This window comes from Desmodus rotundus, chromosome 9 (assembly GCF_022682495.2).
Source record: "Desmodus rotundus isolate HL8 chromosome 9, HLdesRot8A.1, whole genome shotgun sequence".
Taxonomy (NCBI): domain Eukaryota; kingdom Metazoa; phylum Chordata; class Mammalia; order Chiroptera; family Phyllostomidae; genus Desmodus; species Desmodus rotundus.
The window spans coordinates 14,367,075-14,388,640 of record NC_071395.1 but is presented as its reverse complement, the minus strand read 5'-3'; the positions used below and the strand labels follow the sequence as shown (position 1 = coordinate 14,388,640).

The following is a 21,566-nucleotide window of genomic DNA, read 5'->3' as shown; positions in this document are numbered from 1 at the left end:
GAGGGCAACACTCACTGGCTGGGCAGCTGTTCAGTTCACACTCTATTTTGAATTAGAGATTCTTGTGTCTCGTGTATTCTTACGCTGCTGTATGACTTTGTCATGGGTTTGAAAGTTTTTCCGAACCTCAGAGCACCCATATCTGAAGTCACTGAAGTTCTGACATGCATTTATTTCACATGCCAGAAGCCAGCTTTCATCCTGGCACTCAAGAATCTCCAGATTAAAAATGGAAAGTTCCTGACTCCCTGCCAGCTCCCACAGCCCGGCTCCCCCCCCCAACCCCCCCCCACCCCCGCCTCGGACCCTCACAGTCTAATACGTGTCTGCCCAACCCCGGGCTCCCGACTGCTATTGCGAGGCCCTGCTGTAATGCCCACGGGCTTTATGCAAAGTAAAATGAGCATGTAGTAGCCAGTTCCTTGACGTGAAGCTTTCACTTAGTACTTTAATAATCCCAGTTAAGCAGATACCCATGTATCCTTATGGACAGACGTTTAACAACTTTGCATCATTTAAAATACCCCTGGGCCTATCAAGGGTTGCAGGCCTGGGCAGGTGGGCCTGAGAGATAAGGGCGCGCGGCCTGGGCGGAACACTGACACTTTCATTCTTTCTGCTGCTTCTCTTGCACTGACTTTTGGGAGCCAGCTCATGATCCCGAGATGTACAGAAATATAATAATCGGATTACTATTGTCAGGTAAGTGAAAACATTTTCAGCCTGCTGCTGCTGTGTCGGATATGTGATTAGAAATAATGTATAAGCTGTCACACTTTGGTTCCATCTTACTTTGGTGACTGAAAGAGTGAGTATAATCTCCCATCCCAGGCTGCTGGGTGGGCTTTACTGGGACTCAGCCCACAAGGTGGAGGGACTGGCGTGAGGGTGCCGGTGACTGTGGCTGGATCGGGGTTCTCTGGTATGAGAAGCACGCTTGCATTCTAAGCCTCTCTAGAACTGGAAATTGTTTATCAAATACTATGAGAACTATTTTGGCATGAAGAAATTTGTTGCTTTGTTGGTGTTTTAAGGAGGTTAACTCCTAAACACAAGAGTCATTAATGAGGATGAAGTTGGATACACAGTCCTCAATGTTTAAAAAGTTTTCCAAGAAATTATCATTTCCTCCATCTCCCCTCAGGAGGGTACAGGCCACACTCGTGAACTCTGAGACCCCGGGGGCCACGTTTCTCTCTCTGCAGGTCCATGACCCCGAGGTGTGAGGAGGGGAATGGAAAAAACAGCTCCTTTGCCTTAGGTGTTCCGTGGTTTGGGAATACATCTAAATCAATTCATCAAAAGAAAGAAATCATGTAGGGGTACTCGTAAGCTGTATTAGATTGTCATTCTGTTTGGCGTCTTCCCGAGAATGTCATGGCGGTCATCCTCTCGCAATGCAGTGTTCCCGTGGTAACAATGCTAGTGCCTCACGCAGAGGTAAGGGGGGGGCCGTCGCTGGAAATGTACTTAGGCCCTCAGACGTTGCTCTAACTCAGGCCAGAGCAAGTACCGGGCATCTGCTGGGCACACTGTAGGAGGCAGGGAAGAGAGCCAGCAGCTGCTAAGATCCCTCGGGGAATAGAATAGAGTAATGGTTAAAGCACTGGCATAGGGACAGAGAGAACTGGGTTCAAACCTGGCTGCACATAGGAATGGTTGAGGAACAACGAAATCAAATCCCTTACCTCTTTGCCTGGACATCCTCATCTACGAAATGGAGACAATGTTGGTAGCTGCTGCACAATAACCATATGAGGACGAAACACAGGCATTAATTAACGTAATGTACTTCTTCCAGTGCCTAGCACGTGATGAAGTCCTAAGTCAGTATTTAGCAATGATAACAATTATAGACTAGGGAACAAACCTGGGTATGTAATGGTGATTTCTGACAAGAGGAAAATTACAGGAAAACAGATTTCTCCAAATTTTTTTTTAAGTAGCAAAGTATGAACACACTTAGCTTGAAAAAATCAAAGGGAGTAATATTGAAATATGTTCCAATAATTGTAGGGTTTTACACAGAAGAGAGAGAGGTCTTCTTTGTGTTGTCTCAGAGGGCAGAGTAGGGTTACTCAATCTTAGTAGACGCTACTCTTTGAGTGAGGCACAAAATCTGGAAAAACTTGATGTGTCTTTGGGGATTCCTGGAAAAGAAAGGCATTCTTCATGTCCACAACTGCTCCAGCCGATACTGGGTCAATGCCTTGAATGACACTTCAGGGGGAGGCCAGTGAGGCCACAGGACTCTGAAAGCTCCCTTGGCCTTCAAGGCCAGTGTCGTTACTACCTTTGTACCTTCTGAAGCCCTTCGAAGAAGGCCTGTTGATGTGACTGCTTTACAGAATCGGGGACAGGTGTGGGAAGAGGGCTTCCCCCCCTTTACTTTTTGGTTGAAGAGGGGAACCTGGCCAACATGAAGCAGTTTAAACATAATGGCTAGGGAAAAAGAAATGATGGTTCTACTTTCTCCAATAATCTTCAGGCTAAAGCCAACACTCCTCACCTCACATGTCATCGCCATGTGGAAAGTAAGGGGGGTTCTTTGCAAATAACTTCATTTCCAATCATTCACTCGTTTGTGCATTCAGTAATTCCATATCAGGGGTCCAGCACTGAGGCCAGAGCAGTAAGACCAAGAAGCTCCGGGGCAAGGGGTTGGGGTTTGCGGACAGCGGAGGGCACACAGGCATCAACCAGAACAAGTAGACTATTAAAATAACTGGCAGTGTAAAACAAGATGAAGAACGTCAGACCAGATAAGACCGTAGACATAACGCAGGAGCTGCTTTTGAAATGGGCAGCAGGAACTTCTCCTCCAGTAGGTGGCACTATGCTGAGAGTGCACAGTGAGAAAAAGCCAGCCTTGCAGATTCTGGGGAAAGGGCACTGGAGGCTGGAGACCAGTGCTCAGACCTGTGAACCCCTTCAGCTTGGGGTCAAGTGGGGTTTTGGGAAGACATGGACGCTCCCTCTGAATTCCTTCGAAGAAGGTGTCCTCGGAGAGGGAAAAAGTGGTGGTATCTCAGAATTAACTTCCACTGGTTCTAAATTGCAAAATTGAATCTAACATGCTGGTGCTAAATTCGTTTTTACGTTGGTTTCTAGAGGATTTTTGAAAATACCTATGAACCTATTTGGGAAGCCCATTTTAAGTAATTTCCCCAACTTGTCATTATAGGTTGTATTTCTTCATTTGTCACCTCTGAAGAACAAGGGGTCACCCCTGAGACAAAATATGACTCAACAACGGAAGCAGGTAATAAATTTCCAGCTCTTATTATCAAATCCACATATTTAATAAATACCTATCTGTGTAATTTTCTGTGATAAATGAACTAAACTAAAAGTAAGCAAAAGTGCTAAAAAGGAACATCCTGTGGTTATCTCTGGGTGTGGGGATTGTGGGTAAGTTTTTTTCTCCTTTTTAATGCTTTCTAAATTTTCCCCAAAGAGAATCACAACATGTAATAGGGCAAAGTTTAAAACTTTTTTTTACAAGTGAACGAACAGAAACAATCTCTGCTTTCTAAAAGGCCTCTTTCATTAAAAAATGCCAACAACCAGGAAGGGAAGAAAAGCGGAATACCAGTATTCATTTCATTGTGGTTTATTCCTACTCAAACAAACTGGGTTATGACAAATGCTGAAACTGATTCAGGGATCTGGTAGAGAAAAGAGCAACAATTGACGGTGAGCATGTGATAGCCCATCGTTAATAATTTCCTGTTTTGGACATGGCTTATTCCCATTATGATACCCCTAGTCGCCCACAACCACACTCCAATTGCTAAGAGTATCAGAAAGGAGACTTGTATCACATCGTGGGAGTCAGGCAGTGCTCAGGCCCATCTCTGCCTCAGAAAAGCAAATGACCTCAAGAACATTGTAAGCCCCAGGTCATAAAGCATTGTAGTTCTTCTCGCAGCCCCCTGGCACCGCGCCAATGCCCAGGTACGGGGGGGGGTGGGGGGGGGGGGTGGCAGTGTCAGGTCAGACTCCACCTCGGCAGTTTGTTTGAAGGTCCAAAGTCAAAGGCCTTGCTTTCTCTCCACCGAGATACGCAGAAGCCTACGGAGGTGTTCTTAAATTTAATCAATTAATTAGGTAGACAAGAAAAACAAATGATCTTGACTCAGGGAAGAGAAGTTTAGATCCCTGATAGTAAATGAGGAAGAAGTCAAGTTCAAGGTTTTCTGCTGAGCTGTTTCTTCCAGTCCAGCCTGAAAAGGAGACTTCCTTATGGTTCACATTAGACCTTTGTACTCATAACTTCCTGTCCCTGAAACTTGTAAATATCCCTCAACAGTTTCCATTCCAATTACAGATTTTGCACTTTATCTTTGTACCACCTATGACCTTAGGTAATGAGAATCAAGTGATAGAAACACTTACCCAGTGAGAGACAAAGGAGTTCTGTTCTTCAAAAACACCATATGTAAAGAGAGGGGTTGGCATGTATTTTGTTTTCACATCTTTATTAAGAAAAAAGGAGAATTTGATGGTGTTAATCATTCTTACTAAATACTTTCTATGTGCCAGGCACCGTGCTAAGCCCTTTACATAGATTATTTCATTTTATCCTGACCACATCAACATGGAGTAGGTATTATTTCCATTGCACAGACAAAAAAAAAAAAAAAAAAACCCAGGGGTTCAAAACATTTTAAAACTGGTCCAACGTCACACCGTCAGTGAGCCGGGAAGCAGGATGCAAACCCAGGAGGTCTGGCAGCAGAGCCCTCATCCTTACCCGGCGCTTGCTGCCTCCGTCCCCAGCAGAGGACAACAGTTCCTTCCCCACTCTGTTCTCCACAAGTCAGCACTGCTGACATTCTTGTGCAAATCTTTCCAATGTTTTCCCAGATTTTTAACAAAGACATACTTAAAAATTACTTTGTGAGATACTCTGAAACCTGCCTTTTTCTCGCTCAGAGAGCATATTTGTCCGTATTAGCAAACACACTTGTAAACATTTTCACGGCTTCATAATACTATATGTGAGGCATAAACCATGGTTTACTTAACCTCTGCCTTGCTTTTGAATGTTAGGTTGCTTCCACTCTATATTGTGTTAAACACGCTAGGATAGCCATCCTTGTAGATACCTATTTCCATGTCAGAGTTATGTACATTTTAAAGCTTGTGATGAATATTGCCAAATTTGCTTCCCCCAAAGTTATACCAATGTATATACCCATCAATATATTTGGAGAATATCTGCCTCCAAACCCTCTTGCCAAATTCTGTGCCAGAACCCTTTTCATCCTTGCCAATAGGATAGGTGATTGCTAGTGAAAGTCGGCCATTTTTCTGCTGTTTTTTAGCAGCCTCACTAAGATGTAATTGTCATGCACTGGAATTCACTCACTTCAGGTGGAGGATTCAGGGCTAAGATTAGGGTGAGGCAAGGGAGGAACTTACCTCCGGCCCAAAGTTTAAGGAGCGGCTCAAACCTTAGTCAACAAGATAAATATTTTTAGGCAATATTTTTTAACACTCAAAATTAATTCCAAAAATATCAATGGCAAATAAAATACCAAAACTTTACATACAGTCGGGATCCATGATAATGAGGATTGGGGTGACAAGAAGGACATGAGTAGCCTTTTGGGGGACCCAACTGACTATGTCAGTGTTTGCCAGAGCCCCTTCTCCGCCCTGGCCCTGAACCCAGTTTCCCTAGTTCTGAGAGACTGGCAAAGTCTCTGATAAACTTCACAGCCTCTCAGGTCCCACCTGCAAAAGACAGATGTCTCCAGAGGAAAGCTGGAGGTCAATGTCAAGCTCACCAGTGTGCACTTGCCCTCCCCACCTCACGTGCTGCTGCTCTGGGAGTCTCTGCCCGCCCCCCTCGCTTTGCATTTGCTCAGCTTTTCTACTTGTGCTGAACAGGAGGCTCAGTCTGCAACAAGCCGGCCACCAGTCCTCTATTCAATAATTGTGAATAATTTTCCGTATTTGCTTTATCTCTCTGTAAGTGTGTAAATATATGTTTTTCTTGTATCATTTGAAAGTCAACTACAGACATCATGACACTTTACCCCTAAATATTTTAACATGCATCTCCTGAATAAACATTCTCCTAAATGACCATAATTCTTTTCACTTCTAACATTATTCATAATAATCTCATAATAATAACACCTGACAATATTAGTAAGAGTCTCATTTAATAAAAATCTGCCTCTTGGTGCAGATCTCAGAAACATCTCGTCCGGCAATTCATCAACATCACTTCAAAATACATGCATGGGAAGGTCAGAATACGTGATAAAGTTTATCCTCGTTGATTTATCCCCCGAAAGAGGTTTACATCAATCACTTGTGATGGCGAGGCAGGTGTTTTTCAGATCCTCTCAGGGTTTACTTTTGGCTTCCTCGATCTGTCACAACTGGGGAAGAGTGTTAAACTTGCTCGCTGCTGTTGTAGTTCTGCTGTTTTTACTCTATGCTTCTTGTCGTGTTATTGGGCCAAAGTTGTCGTATGTACTTAAGAACCATTGGGCAATGTGTCCTTTAACAATATAAATTAATCTTCTACATCTTCTCTAATGTTTTCGCCTTCAGTTCTACTTTGTGTAACATTAAAATTGTAACTTGTTTTTATTTATTTTACTTCGTCTAATATATCTGCACTTTTTTGCCCATTTTGCACTCTCTTGTTTTACGTGAGCTCCTTGTGTTCTTGTATATACCGCTGGGTTCCTGTTCTTGTTTGCTTGTCTTCTTTGACTTAATCTAAAGGTCTGTGTCTTTTAATAAAGAGATTTAATCCATAGGCATGTGTGAATTCGCAGCTGACATTTTGTACTTTTTATCTTCATCCCATCCTTTCTTTATTAACTAACGTCTTATTTCTGATCTTTCAATATATATGTTACAGTTTATTTGCCTTTATCCTTTCGTGTTTTGAAGGTATACAGAACACTGGCAATCATGCCACTGTTTATGTTTTAAAAAGTGTTCCCTCTCAGAACTCCACACCATCTCAATGACTCAGCACACATAGAAACTGTAACTGCTTTTACGGGCCCTGAACAGCCCAGAGAAGCTTGTTCTAGGCTGGATACAACTGGCCAACAGCTTGTGGGCATCTTGAATGGATTTCAGTTGTGCCAAGGGCTACAGATTCCCCCAGCCCCTCTGGAGGCCAGGTAATCAGATAAGGCACAACCAGGTGTACCAACCGCAATACATATTCAAGTATGACAAGGACATAGTGAGTGTACACTGCAGCTCATTGCACACAGAGACACACTCGCAAACACACGTGCGTATGAAGCAAAATCCCAGAAAATAGCAACTCTCTTTACCACGCGTGGTACCTGTTGATGTGCTCTCTTTGGTTTCATACAATTTAATTTTTTAATGGCAGTCACGACCCAGTGAACTGACTTCATGACCCTTTAACACAGGAATTCATTATCTTGCCTGCGTCTTGGAGTCATCTCAGGGTCTCTGTGAACTGCGGGTGAGCGAGCCCCGCGCCCAGAGACTCTGGCTGCACTAATGCCGCGGCCGGCCGCCCGCAGCTGTGGGCCTCCGCATCCAGGCCCCCACCTGGGTCTGCACAGCCTGCAAGTTAAGAACGGTTTTCACCTTTTCAAGTACTTTTTAAAAATCAAAAGAAGTCTATTTTGTGGCATGTGAATACTACATGAAGTTAAAATTTTAGCATCTGTAAATCACCACTGAAACGCAGCCAGGTTCACCTGCGCGGTGGCCTACCTCTCGCCCGCACAGGCTTTCACACTGTAACAGCAGAGCGAAAGTTGTCAGAGAGCAGCCGTAAGGCTGGCCCGCGAAGCCAAAAGACATTTACTCTTTATCCCTTTACAGAAAATGTTTAGCAACTCTTGCATCAAGGGAGCCCAGCCTGCAATTTGAAAACTCGTTTTTAGACTGAGGATTTTCACACTAAAATCCTGTGGGGTTTCTTGAAGCTGCTCCCAGGTGGCTTTGGACTCGGGTTCAAGCCCCCGGGCCTGTAATCCCAGTTTCCACCAGAGGGGGCCCACTCCTTCTGTCTCACACTCTAAGGAACCGACCCTTGGAAAGGGCGTGGAGTGAAATCCAATGAGGGGGGGACAGGAGGTTTTCTAAGTCAAACCACAAGAAATACCCACGTTTAATGTGGCAAATGGTGAAGGTTATCATTTCTCAAGCATGTCAGGCTCGTGTCGAATGGTTTTCTAAAGCTGTCCTAGTTCTAGACAAAGGCAACAGGAGAGCCTTGCACTGGACGCCTGACCCACTGACTGTGCCCATCCCCGGGCTGTGCCTTCCTTTAAGAGCTACTGACCGGAGAGTTCAAACAGAATATTCGAAACCCCAGGCTCAAATGCTACCACACCGCACAATCCGTTAGAAAGCTCAGTTGTTCTAAGTTGTCATTGGCCACTTCAGCTTGGTAAAAACATTCCAAAAAAGAAAAATGAGTGACAACAGACAGAGGGACCTATGATTATATTATTACAACTTGATCCAGAATGCATTTTTCAAGCCTTTGGTTCAAAAGTGAAACTGAATGTTTCCCTTAAATGCTGCTCCACAGTAAATAGCCTTCTCCAAATGGGATCTGGAACAGGCAAGATCCCCATTTATGCCTGCGTTCTATATAAAACAGTGCGGTTTAGCAGGAAAAAAAATTGCTTGACAATCAGCAGATGTGAGTTTTGTCCCCGTTATACCACACGTCAGCTGTGAGGGACTCCCACCAATAAATGCACCCATCAGTTTTCATTTTGGTCATCACAAAGCCCAAAACCACAACACCCAGAAAATTTAGGGGTTTGACTTGAAAAGTATTGAAGGCATTTTATTTTCAGGGTGCACCCTTGTAAGAGTTTGCTTTTGCAAGATAAGACTTTCATCAGCTGCAAGTCGGGCGGGAACCAAAACCCAGCCAGCGGCTGCACGAGCTGACTTTATCGCTTAGAGACAGGAGTCCAGCTACTGGAAGCTGTGACGTAGAGCAGGGCTGTCAAACTCATTTTCACCGGGGGCCACATCAGCCTCGCAGTTGTCTTCAAAGGGCCGAAATAATCTTAGGACTGTATAAATGTAACTACTCCTTAACTGTTAAGGAGTTGAAATTACATTCGGCCCTTTGAAGGCAGCCACAAGGCTGATGTGGCCTCCGGTGAAAATGAGTTTGACACCCCTGTAGAGCAATCCTGCAGAGGATTTGCCCAACATTGCACTGTGCTGTTACTCTTTCTTCTAACATTCCATGTTGGAAATGTCCACTGCTGGGGAAACCATGTGGTTTTGATGGATACAGCACAGAGCAAAATGTTAGGAGGCTGGATCTTTCTTCCCAATTGCATCCCTACCAGCTTGCTGGGCCCACAGGTCGACCCACCTTGGTACAAGAGGAACAGCAGCAGGGCCCTCTCACTGCCCACCCCCACCCCCACCCCACACAGACATTTCAGGCTGCTGCAGTCCTCCTGAGCAAGTGTGTGGTCAGGGCAAGGGGGGTAAGAGACAAAAGAGGCTTGGAACAATTCAGATGTTACACAGGTGTAAACTGTGAGATGAGACGACCATGCAAATTTAAAGTAGGGACTTGAGGCCTTGCCAAACCTACCTGTCTATTTTATTTTGCTCTAATTTTCCACTTGAACATTAAGCCTTTGCCAATCTGAGAGGTTTACCTACTTTGCCTGCTAGCTGACCCCTGGTATCCTTTCTCCCCATGCTCTTCCTTTACCTTAATTCTCCCTTCTCTGCATTTCCGCTTAGAACTCCACCTGCCTTTCAAGGTTCAGCCAGTGCTTCATTGCAAGTAGGCATGGGGTGAGTTTTTCAGAGCACAGCGCAGCTAAGGGAATATGCAGTGTTGGTCCAAAGCCCTTCTGTTGCCGGGTAGCCAGGTGCTACACACACCTTCCATAATACCTCAAGATCAATCAATGTACTTCTCTAGCAGAAAGAGGTGGCTTTTCTCAGGTGGACTCTGGATGTGTCCCTGGGAGAAAGGTGACGTGTGTAAGAGAAGGACCTGCGTGTCAACGGTGCTGGAGCAGAACCCAGTTTCTCTGAGCAGCAGGAGGACACTGGGGGCTGAGGGATGGCATATGAGCAGTACCAAAACAGCGGTCTGAAAAAATCATCAAAATAAAAACTGCCTGATTGTCACTAAAATTCTAGCCCTTAGGATGGCTGGGAATCTTCGGAGATTTACTTGCTTTGATGTGGGTACAATGCACCCCAGTGTGCACCAGTTCATAAGCTAAAACATCACAGAAATCTTGCGGACAAGATCTCGGCCAGGCAGAGAAACTCGCTGGGAAGTAGGGGGGAACTGTGGTGGGAGTGGGCAGAACTCGGTCTGATTCTGTCCTCACCAGCTGTGTTAACCTGAGCTAATCATCTAATGCTGATGATGTCAAATTTCTTATCTGCACAGCAGGGAAGCTGGAGTGAATGTTCCAGGTAACCTTGTAATGTGAAAGTATCTTCTAAATTAATGAACAATATGTAAATTGGCCTTTAATCTGAAAACAGTGTAAAAAGACTTGTTGATTTAGCTGCAGAAAACTATGGGCCCAGAGCTCAGGAGAGGAAGGAAGGAAGGAAGGAAGGAAGGAAGGAAGGAAGGAAGGAAGGAAGGAAGGAAAGGAAGAAAGGAAGGGAGGGAGGGAGAGACCTTCTCATAATCCAACCCTTAAGAGACTCAGGCAAACCATGGCCGTTGTCTAATAGTTAACAAGTGTAGCTGGATCTTTTCCATCCAGTAGACTCGACTAAAGGGTCTGTTAGAAAAAGCCTTGTTTAAAATCCATGCATTCACAGAAATTTCCAGCTTTGCAGAACTGAGTACATCCACAGATGTCGATGAGCTGATTGGGGCCTGCGAGACCTGGGCGGCACAGATAGACACGAGGGCCGTGGCTGTCAAACAGAGCATTAGAACGTTCTGGGTGGTTGTCAGGGTACATACTGTGGAACTTGGGCTTCCTTACCTTGAAGTTTCAAAGTAGCTTAGGAGAGAAAAGAAGTATGGGTGAGGAACTTCAGAAATGATTTACCTTCTATGAGGCAAGAAGAAAATTGAAGTTTAGAGAGTCTTTTTTGCAAAAACAAAACAAAACAAAACCACCCTCCCAGCCACAAGTGGCAGTGCGGTGGTGACTGGAGGGAAAGGAGGGTGGGGGAGGTGGAGGAGGGTAAATGGTGATGGAAGGAGACACAACTTGGGATGGTGAACACACCACACAATATACAGGTGATGCATATAGAATTGTACACCTGAAATCTATATAATTTTATTCACCAATGTCACGCCAATAAATTCCATTAAAAAAAAAGAAAGAGTGTCTTTGTGTTAATTTTTACTGAGGAAACAGGACTGTATCCGGGAGGTGGAGTGAGGGAGGCACGGAACAGAGACGGCTTCCCCCAGTCATATGAGATACTGTGCAAATGGGGGCGATGTGGGGTGGGTTTGTTTTAGTGAGGTATCTATGTTCTACTCTGTCACCTCACTGTCGATGACTTCTTCAATTTGTGTTTTGTACAGGTTCAGTTGCCATAGAATCTCATTCTGCTAACGTGAGACCAACAGAGCAAATAGTTACCAGAAGTCAGCCCGTCACAGGAGGAGGACAAACAGGTTTGTCCATAGTTTTAAATAGTTGCCCTGGAGTTACTGTTATGATGCAGTGCTACTTAATGGGATCTGTCGCTGCTAGGAAACTGTGACAAAGTCTAAGAAACAGAAGCTAGTGAGAGACACAGTCCCTAGGCTTCTGAGTGATCCTCACTTCTGAAATATCTCACAGAAACAACACTTTAAGTTAAAGAAATTCAAGCAATTTAGCAAAGTACCGAAGGGATGAATGTGACCATGGAATGGTGGACCGCAGAGAGTGAGTCACCAATGCAGTGGGGTGGAGGGATTGTGGTGAATCTGGGTTGGGGCGGGGGGGGGGGGGGGGGGGGGGGAGGTGCGGGGCCGGGGGCGGGGAGCTCTGCTGGTCCCGAGTGAATCTCCTCAGTGGGCCTCTGTCCCCTTCATTTTTAAATGTGGCCCATAATGCTTAGCTCACGGTATTTCTCTGAAGAGGAAAGAGGGACGTGTGTAAAATTCCTTAGCTCGGAGCCTGACATACCAGAAATACCTACTAACCGAGAAACTTAAACTGAGCTGGGTGCTGAGATAAGGGTGTCGGGCAGCACCTGCTCTCTGGTTATTTCTCTGGGGAGAAGACGACTTCACGAGGGCAGTTTGAGAGCAGAAGGGAAGAAGGTCTCCGTGGGTGGGTTTGCAGCAGGGTATTCCAGACTTAAAATAAAGCCTCACAGAAGAGTGGGAGTGACTACCGGACCCTTTAACTACTAGAAACATTGAGACAATGTATGAGATACATGGAAGCAACAAATGTTAACAGAGGAGAAAATTAGGCTAAGTGCTTGGAATGAATTATGAGGCTCCAATTAAACAATGGAATTTTCAAAATGATTTCAATGTGAAGTCAGCACGGTGGAGTCAAACCAGAAAGCAAGTAAGTGCCAAGTACAGGCGCGCACACACACACAGCGCCCCAGGCCATGCACCCCGTAAATAATGGCCAAGCTTGGGGGCCATGGTGCTGAGAGCTTTCAGGATTACCGCACTGGATCCTCATAGGAACCTCGGAGAGAGAGGTGTTACAGTCTTCGTTTGCTCAAGAGAAGCCCAAAGAAGTTCAATGACTTGTCCAAGGCCGCCCCACCAGTGAGAGGCTGAAACCCCATCCGTTCCATGCCGGGGCTCCACACACCCATGACAGGTGTCAGCTGTGACCAAGGAAGAGAAGACAAGCCCAGGTAACCTTCACAGATAACTGCTGCAGAATGACCAAACTAACTGGGTCCTTGACCGTGGGACGTGATGGAGTGCGCCACGCTATTCCTAACAAGTAAGTTCAAGAACACTGCAGGGCGGCAGCAGTGAAAGGGCTTCGTGGCATCGGATGGCCTTTGGAGACAGCAGAGCGAAGAAACACGTGGACTGATCGGGGAGAGGGTGGTCCTGGTGGAGCATGAAGGCTACTGCCCGGACACTTCTGCAGACAGAGAATTTAGAGGGACTGTCCACGGAGCCGCAGATGAGACCCAATACGGGTTTGGATTCAGCCGGCGGCTGCGGCCCGGATCCGAAAACTGACGGCAGTGCGACCCGGTTCGGGGTTGCGCTGCACGCAGCCGTGTTGGGAGGTGGCTCCGGGTGTCCCCTCTCTGTTCGCCGGTTTTACATTTAAATTTTTTTAATTGTTTATTTTTACAGTTTTTAAAATGCACTTCTGTTTCTTATGGAAGTCAATAGGCATTCTTTCAATATTTTCGCACACCCTGCCCTTTCGTTCATGAGATGGTCTGGTTTCTGGCCCGTGAAAGCCTGTCGGGTGGTGGGAAGTCGGGGTGGGAAGTGCTGAGGGTGAGACAGTGTCTCCTGAGTTTCACCAGCTGTTGAGACCTGAACAATAGCTCCCTGAACACAGTTAAGGACAAGAAACCCACTGAACCATCTAATTCCAAAATGGTATTTTCTTAGGGATGCTAACTTATGCATTCTGACTTATTCTGACATTTTGTCTTTTTAGAAGCAAGAAAACAACTACGCCACGATTTCTCAGAACCAGGTATGTCACTGTTGACACGAGCTGACTGTCTTCCCAGGGACAGCCAGGGGCTTCGAGCTCCCCAGGCCTAAGAAAACCAGAAGCGTCCGGGTTAAAGACAAAAGAGCGTGCTATTAGCTTGAAACACTCAAAATTGTAAAGGCAAACAAAATATGCTCCTTTTAAAGTTAAAATAGGCATTTCTTTTTTCATTTTTTTACATCCTCACCCGAGGATTTTTTTTTTCTTCTTTAAATTGATCTTAGAGAAGAAGGAAGACAGGGAGAGAAACACTGATGTGAGAAGTGCTGGTCGGGTATCTCCCACACGCGCCCAGACCGGGGGTAGAACTGCAGCCTTTTGGTGTATGGACACCACCCCAACCAACCGGGCTCCCCGGCCAGGACTCTCCTTTTCCTCAACACTTTGGAAATAGCAATGCATAACTTCACAATAATTGTTCTTTTAGGTTAGATGGTTTGGCTTTCTAACCACCATGGTTACTAGAGAAAAATCTCTTAAGAGCTTATAAAACAATTGAACTTCTCTCATCCCTCCTGTGAAGAAAGCAAAGAGTTTAACCTCATCTCATTAACTGGCCCCGTATCAAGAATAAACACAGGCTGTTCACGTCTCAGTCCTGATTCACGCTGGGGCCCAGGGTAGCCTGTCCGTCAGACTTTGGGGCTGTCTGCCAAACCCGCTCTAACTGGTGCTGTCACTTTCCACCGTGGGGGTTGCTGTAGGGCTGGCTTCGGCCACGTATGTGCTTATTTACTGTTCTGCATTTCGAAGCCTCCCTCTGCACTTGGCCTGTGTCCAAACTTCACACAAGAAAAAGAAAGTGGATTGTGGAACTGAATCGCTATCTTATAAATTAAAGCTAAGTGGGCGGGAAGGCTGGGCAGTACCAGTGGGGGGGAAAGTTACTTCAACTAATTTTTTAGTCAGTCGTCAGACCTTTAAATATAAATCAGCCAAATGAATAAGCCACGCTACCTGCATATTTTGCCTTCTATATACTTGATTTGGAATCACCACAAATACAAGGTCCAGCAAAAGAATGCCCCTTTCAATTACAAAATCTTTTATTACAAAATCATAAGCATGTAATTCTGTAACATAACAATATCACTCTCAAGCACACCATATGACACTTTACGTTCGAAATAAAACAACCAATTATTACACCTATATTATTACCCTCCCAACCACACTCCAGCAGGGGTTACTTCTGCCGGACCTGTAGACTATGAATGTACAAGAGTATTGCTGACTTAAACTTTGTTTCCAAGTAACCACGTAAAAGATCTGAGCATATGTTTTCAGTGATTATATTATAGACTATGTGTGAGGATAATGTAGAAGGAAGAGAAGCTTAGAACAGGTGACTTGAATTGCTTCTCACTAGTTGTCTCACCTCGGGTGAGTAACTGAAGCTCACTGGACTTCTTTTCCTCCTTTGTAAACTGCTTTTTGCCCTCGACACTTCTGATCCTGATCCTATGCTCTGCACAGTACCCTCTCTACATCTCGAGACATGGTTTTCTCTCGTCACTTTGAAACTATGAAACACTTTATGGTTCTTCCCATATCGGGGCAGCAGGCCCTCAAAGCTGCCAGCCATACGTCCAGGACGCCTGGGAGACCCCGCAAAGAAGGCGGGGCTGGAGCCGGAACCCTTGGGTCGTGCTTCTGTTAGATGTGTGACCATGAACAAAAGACTTTACTATTCAAAGGTTCAGTTTCTCACATGGTTACTATAAAAACCCTACCTTTTGAAAAGATAAAATGTGCACGAGTACGTTCATGTTCTTCTAGAAGAAGGCAAGCGATGCGGCCCTGATTTCACCTGCCCTATTTTTCAGTTGGTGTGTGGCAATTACGTCACACGCTTGTCACTGTCTGCTCTCTCTCCCCCCGCAGTGATCATAATTATTATCTTTGGGGTGATGGCTGGCATCATTGGAACCATAGTGCTTCTTGCTTACGGCATCAAGAAACTGAGTAAGGTGAGCATTCGCTTTTTAATTTTTCTGTAAATACTGGTGTGAACATCACTAGGAGGGTTTATTCCTCTGGGTTCAATTGAAGTCACAGAGAAACAAAACGACATAAAAACTATCTTTTTTGACTGGACACAGAGAAGGTGCTGAGTTACTCTAGTAAAACATTTTGTTGCATTTGCCCTATAAGGAAACCCCCAACAAAAGTCTATCCCCCTTTTCCAATGAAAGAGCCTCCACAGTCTTTGTCTAACTTGATGTAATATATTTTGATGGCTATAGGTAAAATAATGATATCTGTAATTACAGTATTTATATAATTTGAGTATGAAAAATATTTAAAATAACATGATAGATTTACATATGTTTAAAACATTTGCTTTTTTCCTCATATTTCCTGAAACAAATCTTTCAGACATTCACCCACAAATTTTCGGGCATGAGTGAAATTTTTAATCACTTAAGCTAAGTTTAAGTCCACCTAACACAGCATTTTACCGTGTTTTAAACAACTGTTCATTTTAGCTTTTATTATAGCACCAAAATATGACAGAGTCGATATCTGAGGTGCAATCCACCTATGGAAATGACAAATATTACACAGAAGTACAAATTCAAGTTTGTATCAAAGTTGGTAAATATCTTTGAAATAATAACTAAAAACACTCTACAAAGTGAATTTTAACCAAAAGGGGACAACTTTAGCCAAAAATGTTTTTCATCTGAGGGCTTTTTCTTGATAGGGTCTTAGGTTTACAAAATTGTGACGTTAATATTTTTCTGCTTTTTACTTGTAGAGAAGTCCACCACAAGCCGCATCCTCACAAAACACAGGCGAGCCTTTAAGCTCTGTAGAGACAGGAAATCCAGGTCAGTGTAACTGTTCTTCTTGCCTCCACTCTTCTGGGAAGGGAAATAAATTAATGAGTTACCTCTTTCTGATTTGGGAAGGGTGTGTCCAGTTAGGATTCATTTATATTCTATTTCATCGATGCTGCTTCTGTAACATTTTCTTTTAATGTGGATGGACATTTGCCTGCAGCATAATGAAATTCTCTCTTAGGCATAAAGCATCTTTTTATAAAAAGTTAGACAAACACTGTAAGTCAGGGGTGTCAAATTCATTTTTACCAGGAGACCAGGGGCCACATCAGCCTCGCGGTTGCCTTCAAAGGGCTAAATGTAATTTAAACTCCTTAACAGTTAAGGAGTAATTACATTTATGTAGTCCTATAATTATTTCGGTCCTTTGAAGGCAACCGCAAGGCTGATATGGCCCCCAGTGAAAATGAGTTTGACACCCTTGTTGTAACTAAAGCCAAAACGAAGCTCTTTTGTGTGCTTATTTTCCAAACTGTAAAGTTAGAGAAAGGAGACACTGCAATGGGTATGTTTAAGATCCCCAGATCCAAGCCAGACCTGGACTTGAACCCATACTCCAGCACTTGGATGCTCCGGCAAGCTACTCCTGTGGAGATAACGATGTTAATACGGAGGTGATTCAGTAGGGACATAATGAGAAAGCCAACCTAATAGAGTTTCATGAGGATGAGATGAGCTATAAGTAAAGCATCTAGAACAGGTCTTGGCCACAGGAGGTGCTGGCGCCTGCCACCTACTATCTCGTGCGCAGGCTCCGGTCCCAAATAACCTCCTCTGAACAACGGGGCCAGTCATTTGGGCTCTTGTCTTCATTTTCATTCCCAGCTGCTCAGTAAACACACCTCACGTGGAGAACACTGGGTGTATTTTGTTGGTCTAGAACAGTATTGCCCCGCGCAATGTTTTCCAAAACAAAAGTGTTTACTGCCAGCCTTAAAAAGTGGCAGATTTTACATTTAAAAAAACATCCAGATGTTGGTATCCCTTACAGAAAAAGAAAATGTAAACTTGAACTATGCTGAAGCCTCCCTACCAGCAGGAGAGCAATTCACAAGAGCTGAAAAGCAAGTATTTATGTAAATACCTAGTCCATTTCATTTAATTTCATTCATTATGGCCTCTTAGACAACCTCGCCAATTTAATACCTGGTTCCTGTTAACCTTTGCCTGAAACATAAACCCAGGGGACTATCTGGGGAGATGTCTACCAAGAACAAGCCTCTGTGAATGGGCTTCAATGCTCAAGCAAAAGGATCCGATTCTGCCTTCTGCAACATTGGTGAAAGGTTTTCCCGCGATCATCATCAATCGGGACAGAACCGAGGTCCCACAAATGCCCAGATTCCAGTTTTAACCCTGAACCAAGCTCCTATCTTCAGAGGACATGCTAGGCTTTCTACACTTTGGGAATCATACACAAAAGTAGAGATTTAAAGATCTACCAAAGCTACATTACTTCTAGGTAGGAGTTGCCTCATCACGGGAGTTCGTAAAGCTGCAGGATGATTGTTGCAAAACTACTCGGTCCTATAATTATAAGGATGATTATAATCCTATCTACAGACACTTAAGTTTTGAGTCAGGTGTCCGATTCATTTCATCTACTGAGATTACCTTGTTAATAGGACTGGCAGCTGGAACAAATATCTATAAAATATCTATTTACTTTCTGCATTGTTCCACAAAAAAGAAGGTTTTCACACTGTTTTTGAAATGGAGCACTTACCACCCAAAGCCTCATTTTTTTTGTTACTTAAATTTGTATATATCCCTTCTGCTACTTACTTATTCTGGTGACAAAGTTAGTGTGTAGCATATCCTCCGTTTTTTCCCCCATACAATCTAGGGCCCCTCTGTGGACTAGCCCACGATAGTTTGGGACAATTCAATCCACCAAAATACATCAAAATATCCTTCTAAGTTTCAGTGCAACAAACATTTATCAAGTGCTTGCTGTGTGCTGGGCACCGTACTCACACTGGGTGCACCGGTATGAGTCTCTGCCCTTTAGAGTCTAATGGGAACACAGATGGAATGTGGTCTCTGCAGTGAAGGCGTTTGAAGGTAGCAGAGGTGACAGCACCTGAAAGAAACTGGGGCAGGTAGCAAAGGCTTCTGGAGATGAAATCACCTGGGGCCCATCTTAAAAAAGAAATGGATGTTCTCAGGACAAGGCAGTTGGGCAGCATGATCAAAGGTATGGAAGAAACCAAAATATGGTGTACCCAAGGAATCATGGGCATTTCCCCCTTAACAAGGTCACTGCTTCGGTTCTCTACTCCTGTCTCAAAAGTACATAAAGGCAGTGGAAATTCAGATGAACCAAACTTTAGGCTCATTCATTTCCCCGTACTTGTGCAAATGAAGTTAATTAAATGTGTCTTAGTAAGTTAGTGAAATGGGTTCTAAAATCTGATCCCACCTCATAGGAAACATTAGAAAATACATAAGGTTATTTTAGAATGCTTTAGTCTCACTCTTAGAGAATACATCTCTAAAGTAATTTGTAGACTGAAGGCAGGAAGACAGGGGAGTTATCATGCCATCTCGCCAACAACTAGTGGCGGTGGGGCATAAAGTAGGAATGGCTTTAACCTCCTTGAACTTGCGCTTGGTTTACGCTTGGTGGGAAATGAGAATGAGGGAATCTGAGTCAGCTGCCCGTGGCCACAGGTGACCCCACCAATCCATTTCTCATTGGATAATGCGTGGGATGCACAGTCCTTATGATCACCCCAAGAGAAGAAAGCCACAGAAAACACCCTGCTTCCACAAGAGCAAAGGCTCCCCCTCCCCTTTCATGCACCCTCTGGGAGTAACATCCATCCAAGCTTCCAACCAACAAAGATGGAGCATCGGGTTTGATGGAGGAGACCTTCTTCCACATGCTAGAATCAGAGAGGAATTCAGCAGGGAGTTCTGCACAGATTTCTCGTTTATGTCCACGAAATAAAGTCATTCCCAGGAGAGGTTACAGGTGAGGGAGCTCACCTTAACTTTTGGAAGTTGAACTTACGTAACTCAACTCACTTACACTTACTGCCTTCCCACTATATTCTGCCCCTACACAAGCTCGCTGTTAGTCTATCATCTCTGTAGATACTAGGGGCAGAGTGATCATGTTTGGCCCTTACCGAAAGCTTTTAGAATAGACTTCCTAAGAAATTCTGTATCTTTACACATAACTCTAGTAAAGTTAGCCCAAAAGCAAATTCCTTTCATTTCCTAACAATTATATGTAAGAATAACACTGTAAGAATATAAAATTCTGAAATATATTTTACTCATTAATTTCCTGTTGCATTTAAATATAACTATGCCTCATACTATTGTTTTATATTTTTTCTCTATAGTCCTTCCACAGAATAATAATGAATGATACTTTGTTCACCAAGCCAAATTTTGGAAGAAATAGAAGACAAGAAACTTCAGTCAAGTGAAAAATTAACATGTAAATTGAACACGTTAATAAATTGTATACACCCTTAGATTGTCCAATTTCAGGATGAAAATCTCATCCTGATGAGTCCAGTGACTCAGTGATGAAAAAACCCTCTACTTGTTAATATTTCAAAACGAAGAACAAGTTTTTGCTTTCATGCCCGCTTTAGCTTAATGTTTATAGATCACTGACTCAGAATTCTGATCCGAAGGCTTGTAATGTCATAGATGAAGTCTAAATTCCCTTCTCATCCTAAACTTCTAAGTCTGTTTTCCTTTCTTTAAACAAATTAAATCCTATCATTTCCTTCATTACTGAATAAATAAGATATGGTAATATACTGATGATGATATTTTTAGTCACGATAATTAAGTGTGTTATTGGAAATGCTTTGCATACATACAAACATGTAAATACACATTTGTATCTCTGCAGACACAGATACAGACATACATACATAAAATGACACTTGCATGCACCCTTTAATGCATAAATCAATACAAGAATTCTTTCCATTAAAAGGAAGTGAAACATTACATATGTATAAGTGGCTCATTTCAGCGTGTCCGACATTATGGCATCGTGTCCTCCAGGCCCCTGACTGATGCATCCATTGTGTTCCACTAGAAGAGTAATTTATGTCAACGGTCAGAGAACCCTGAGAAACAGAAAGAATATTGTTTCCTCACCAAAGAAACCTAGTAACTCTGTAAATGCAACAAGATGTGCAAACTGGACGTCGGGGGGATATTTTAATAGGTCACCATTCCATTGTTTTCTGATGTTCTCAGTTAAATGCTTTGATCCAGCCAGCCCTAGATTTCCTACTAATAAAGCTTTGGAAACCGGGTTGAATACTCTGAAAGACGTTTCTAGCTGTGAGACTAGGGCTTTGTGCTCTACCGCTGTCACGCACCGATAGTGAAACGTAAAAAGCAGCATAAAAACAAAGAAGTGCCTTCCTGGGATACTCTTGTTTTCTCATTGATAAAAATCCACACGGCTCTCCCTTGCTGGATGATACTTAAATGAATAATATTGTGCACACATCTGGGCCTGGCAACTTAAATTTATTTTTTAATAAATTAAAAAAATCTGTCTCTTCACCTACTTGTCTGTTCAGGGTTTTTTTATACTGTGGGGGCTGTGTAAAATAAAGGCTAAACACAACACATTGCTGTTGGCGTGTGTCTTTAAAGTGGTCTTAACAACATTATCGGGTTAATGTCAGTCCTCACACGGATGACCCGAGCAACAAGACAAGGTGCTTTTCAAAATGTCCTTTTTTTCAATAAAAATAAAATGTTGAGCCCAGAGAAAACGGGAGACTAACCTTGTCACTAAGGTCATTTACAAGCCGGAAACAAGAGAGTAGAGTGACTGTGCCCTCGGGGCCAGAGCCAGAGAAGAATAAGGCAAGAACTGCTGTGGCCCCCGGAACTTTTCACATTAGTTTCCCTGTATTTCCATCTGTGGGCTTTTCACATTTCAATGCAAAGTTTGTGGGAAGAAATGACCTTCCCTCTCTTCACATTTTTAAAATTAAATCAGCATAAGATGATAGTAAAGAAATCCAACCTATGAAGCCAACATAATTCCAAGCCTGGGTCATGCTGAATT

General features: G+C 43.6%; 1 protein-coding gene across 1 annotated transcript; it reads left to right on the top strand.

Annotated features, from left to right (window-relative positions):
- The first annotated feature begins 554 nt into the window (after positions 1 to 554).
- Positions 555 to 21,120, top strand: GYPA (glycophorin A (MNS blood group)). The gene is made up of 7 exons (XM_024569047.4): positions 555 to 702; positions 3,185 to 3,262; positions 11,534 to 11,626; positions 13,599 to 13,637; positions 15,543 to 15,628; positions 16,420 to 16,492; positions 19,858 to 21,120. Exons 1-7 carry the CDS (start codon positions 666 to 668, stop codon positions 19,881 to 19,883), a joined length of 432 nt encoding a protein of 143 aa, XP_024424815.1. The 5' UTR covers positions 555 to 665; the 3' UTR covers positions 19,884 to 21,120.
- Positions 21,121 to 21,566: the final 446 nt, after the last annotated feature.

What these genes read in the sequence shown, in the direction of transcription:
- GYPA (XM_024569047.4), top strand. Translation starts at nt 666, where the DNA reads ATGTACAGAAATATAATAATCGGATTACTATTGTCAG. An exon ending in CACAGGAGGAGGACAAACAG is followed by an intron (nt 11,627 to 13,598) that starts GTTTGTCCATAG and finishes TTGTCTTTTTAG; the next exon opens with AAGCAAGAAAACAACTACGC. An exon ending in CCACGATTTCTCAGAACCAG is followed by an intron (nt 13,638 to 15,542) that starts GTATGTCACTGT and finishes CTCCCCCCGCAG; the next exon opens with TGATCATAATTATTATCTTT.